The 3,627-nt window shown below is 33.9% G+C and overlaps 1 protein-coding gene across 1 annotated transcript; it reads right to left on the bottom strand.

Moving 5' to 3' along the window:
- Positions 1-455: 455 nt before the first annotated feature.
- Positions 456-1,502, bottom strand: POGZ-2 (Pogo transposable element with ZNF domain; the record flags this gene model as incomplete). Its single annotated transcript, XM_032020609.2, has 2 exons — positions 456-631; positions 683-1,502. 2 exons carry the CDS (start codon positions 1,500-1,502, stop codon positions 456-458), a joined length of 996 nt encoding a protein of 331 aa, XP_031882429.2.
- Between the last annotated feature and the right edge of the window lie 2,125 nt (positions 1,503-3,627).

The following is a 3,627-nucleotide window of genomic DNA, read 5'->3' as shown; positions in this document are numbered from 1 at the left end:
TATTATTATTATAGCTATATTTTAGTATACTTTTAGTTTATTTATTTCATAAGTTAATTAGATCTAAATCTTTATTAATTATTAACTTATATATATTTAGTTACTATTTATTTAACTTCTATAAATAATACTTTTTATGTATTATTACTTACTTTTTCCCTATTATTTTATTATAATTAACGTGGTTCATCAGTCAGCCGGCCGGACCAGTCAGCCGGACGTTTTTCTCCCACGTACACAACAACATCTAGTATTTCTCAACCACAACGCATTAAATCAACTATTAGTTGTCGCTATCAGAATCTCCTGAGGGTTCGACATCTTTGGAACAGGTTCGCGCGTTATGCCCAGTCTCACCACACATACCACAGCGTCTCCGAGCTGGCTGGGCTCTCTTTGATGGACCCCCCTCGTCGTCCTCTTGAGGTGCTGGACGTTTCCCTTTTTGTTTCCCTTCAAGGCAAAACCTGAGATTCCTCTATACTAAGTGCCCCTCCAAGCTGGACCCGCGTTCTTTTAGCCCTCCGGCGCTTAGCAAGTGCTACATTCGCATCCTCAAGGGTACGAAGCCGATCAGTCAAAATAGTGATTGAGTGCGCCATTGCCTGCGCACCCTTTGACAATTGCTCAACTGCAGCAATAACTGGTGTCGGTAAGCTTCCTTGATGAGCAGAGATGCGACTTTTGATAAAGCTGGACTGTGAGACGGTTTGTTGTGGGTTAGAGGGCGTTTGCGACTGCCAAGGTGGTGGTGTTGAAGGGTTGGCTATAAGAGGTGTAGGCGTCCGTAAATGCACATCAAGCTTTTTGATGACATGGTCTGGGTCCCATGGTGAAATTCCAGCGCCTTGGAAAGCAGACCTGATGTTTTCCTCATCAAAAACCTTGTTGTGGGCCTGGTGGAAGGCAATAAAGAACTCAGACTTGGTGATGTGATTTATGGAGGCTCTGATGAATAGGTTGATTTCATCACCGTATGCGCGTTTTAAAGGCGAATAAAGGGCAATATCTAATGGCTGTAGTAGATGCGATGAATGTGCAGGCATACTGACGGTTATAATATTGTTCTGCTTGCAGTAATCGTCGAATTCGGCCGACAAATGGCTCTCGTGGCCGTCGATAATAAGCATCCGGTAGACGCCCTTCGTTCGGTTCTTAGTGTGTTTGTCGAAGTGTTTAATCCAGTCAAGACCCGTCTGATTGTCCGTCCATCCATTAGCAGTGGGTTTGATCACCCAGTTGCCCGGAAAACCTGATTCCGTGGTCCAACTAGCAAGGTGATATACGCCCTTAACGATCACGAACGGAGGGATGCACCACCCGCCCGAATTGATACATTCGATGACTGTAGCCCATTCACGGTTGCCAGGCTGGACAGACTCTGCTTTGTCGCGTCGATCAGCGCGTGTTACCACCATTGACGCGGTGATCATGCCCATCATGAAGCCGGTTTCGTCGAAATTGTATAGGTCCCCCTCTTGGATGCCATACTTGGCCATCATGTTGCGTAATAGCGCAAACCACTTTGATATAACCTCAGGATCTTCTTGAAGAGCCCTTTGATAATCGTATGGACGATTAAACTTGGTTTTCAGAGCAGGCTGTGAGTCCACAAACCGCCTGGCCCATCGCTTGCCAACAGGCTCGCCATTACGCGCTCGCAGCAGGAGATTGGCCATATCTTCCACACCGGCGAGGCGCAAAGGAAATCCTCTGGAATACTGCTCAATAACGTATTGGAGAAGTGTTTTCTCCTCGATCGCATCGAGTTTATGTCTTTGAGGTTGGGTAGTTTCGCGTCAAGGTTGGTTATTTATTCTGTTGCGTAAGGAGCTTTTAGGGACACCATAGTTCTTTGCTGCACGCTATACACTTAGCTTTTAACCTGCAGCATGTGTTAATTAGATCGCCTCGATAGCAAGAAGGATTTTGTCTTCTTGTGAGTAAATTGGCATTGTGGTTGTAGAGTATTTACGCGTTGAGTGTTTAAGTGGTTAATGACTGAGCGTGTCTGGGAAAAAGTGCGCGGCTGACTGATGAACCACGTTATAGATAATATATTTATAACAAGTTAAATAATTAACTGAATAATTAAAAAGCTTATAAAATAATACTTTTTATAAATAGTTAATCTAAATACTATCTAACTATATTATATTACTTATAGGGTTAACAAACTAGTTATTTAGTATTTAGTCAGACTAGTTAGTTAACTAGTTTAGTTAGACTTAAGTCACCTAATTTGGCTAACTTAACTTAACTAGCTTAGTCCTAGTTAACTAGCTAGTTAACTAGTTAGGACTAGTTAAGTTAGTATATAAATTAATTAATTAAATAGTTTATTAATTAATTAGCTAATTATAATTATAATAAATTATGTTATATAATACTACTAATATAGCTTTATATTAATAAGTATATATTAATAAGCTTTTTATATATACACTAGCAGTAAATATATTTTAATATATAGAACTAATAACTAGTTTAATTTAGACTAGTTAGTTAGACTAACTAGTTAGACTAGCTAGTTAATTAGTCTAGTTAAGTTAAACTACTTAATATAGTTAACTTAACTTAACTAGCTTAGTCTTAGTTAGCCTATTAATTTAACTTAACTTAACTCAATCCTAACCTTAATTACTTACTTCTATAATAGTATATTTAAAATATAATAAGAACAAAGTAAAAGCTTTATTATTTTTATCTTAAGTTTTAATAGCTTTCTAAAAGCTTTACTTTTAATATCTAAATTATTATAAGTATAATATAAATATACTAAAAAAGCATTTAGTTTAAATAAATTATTATTACTTCTTAAGCTATAAAAAGCTATAACTACTAACTATACTTTAAGTTTTAAATTGGAGAGTAGTAATACTAGTAGTAATACTAATAGAAGTATTATAAAGTTTAATACTAATAATAATAAAGTATTACTATTTATTATTATTTATATTAGCTTTATAACTAGCTTATTATAGGATTATTATATCATTAAGTTAGTTACTTAGCTTATTAATCATAGTATAAATTATTTTAAATGCTTCTTTACTTATTAATATTACTTCTAGCTTAATTACTTTAAGTTTAATTAGCTTTATTTTCTACTTACTATTTATTACGCTACATAACTAATAAAGTAAATATTTCATTAAGCTTAAATATATAAAAAGCTAACTTTTATTTTATTTAACTTAGAAGTACTTTAATTATAGTAATTTAAGCTAAAGAAGGGAGGTTTCTAAAATACTCTTTATATAGAGGAAAAATAAGTATAGGATGCTTCTTAAGCGAACATAATCGCTAAGGCTAGAATCCCTATAGGTTTATAGTATTATCTAGATGTAATAAGTAGGTATAGCTTATAACAAATACTTATATATTAATTTTCTAGTTAACTATAAAAGATATAAAAATAAAACTAATTAAAACTAGAACAACTTAGAAAATACTTATTTTTATTTAGTTTTTAAAAGGTAGAAACTAATAAATTTCATTCTAAACTAAACTAAAGAATTTTAAAAACTGTTTTAAAAATTTAGTTATTAAACTTATGAAGAAAATTAGAAAAGAATATAAAAATAAATACATTTTTTATTTATCCACTTAGTTTTTTTATTATAA

This window comes from Colletotrichum fructicola (assembly GCF_000319635.2).
Source record: "Colletotrichum fructicola Nara gc5 chromosome Unknown KSG_Nara_v1_contig10, whole genome shotgun sequence".
Taxonomy (NCBI): domain Eukaryota; kingdom Fungi; phylum Ascomycota; class Sordariomycetes; order Glomerellales; family Glomerellaceae; genus Colletotrichum; species Colletotrichum fructicola.
This window is presented reverse-complemented; position numbering and strand designations above follow the sequence as displayed.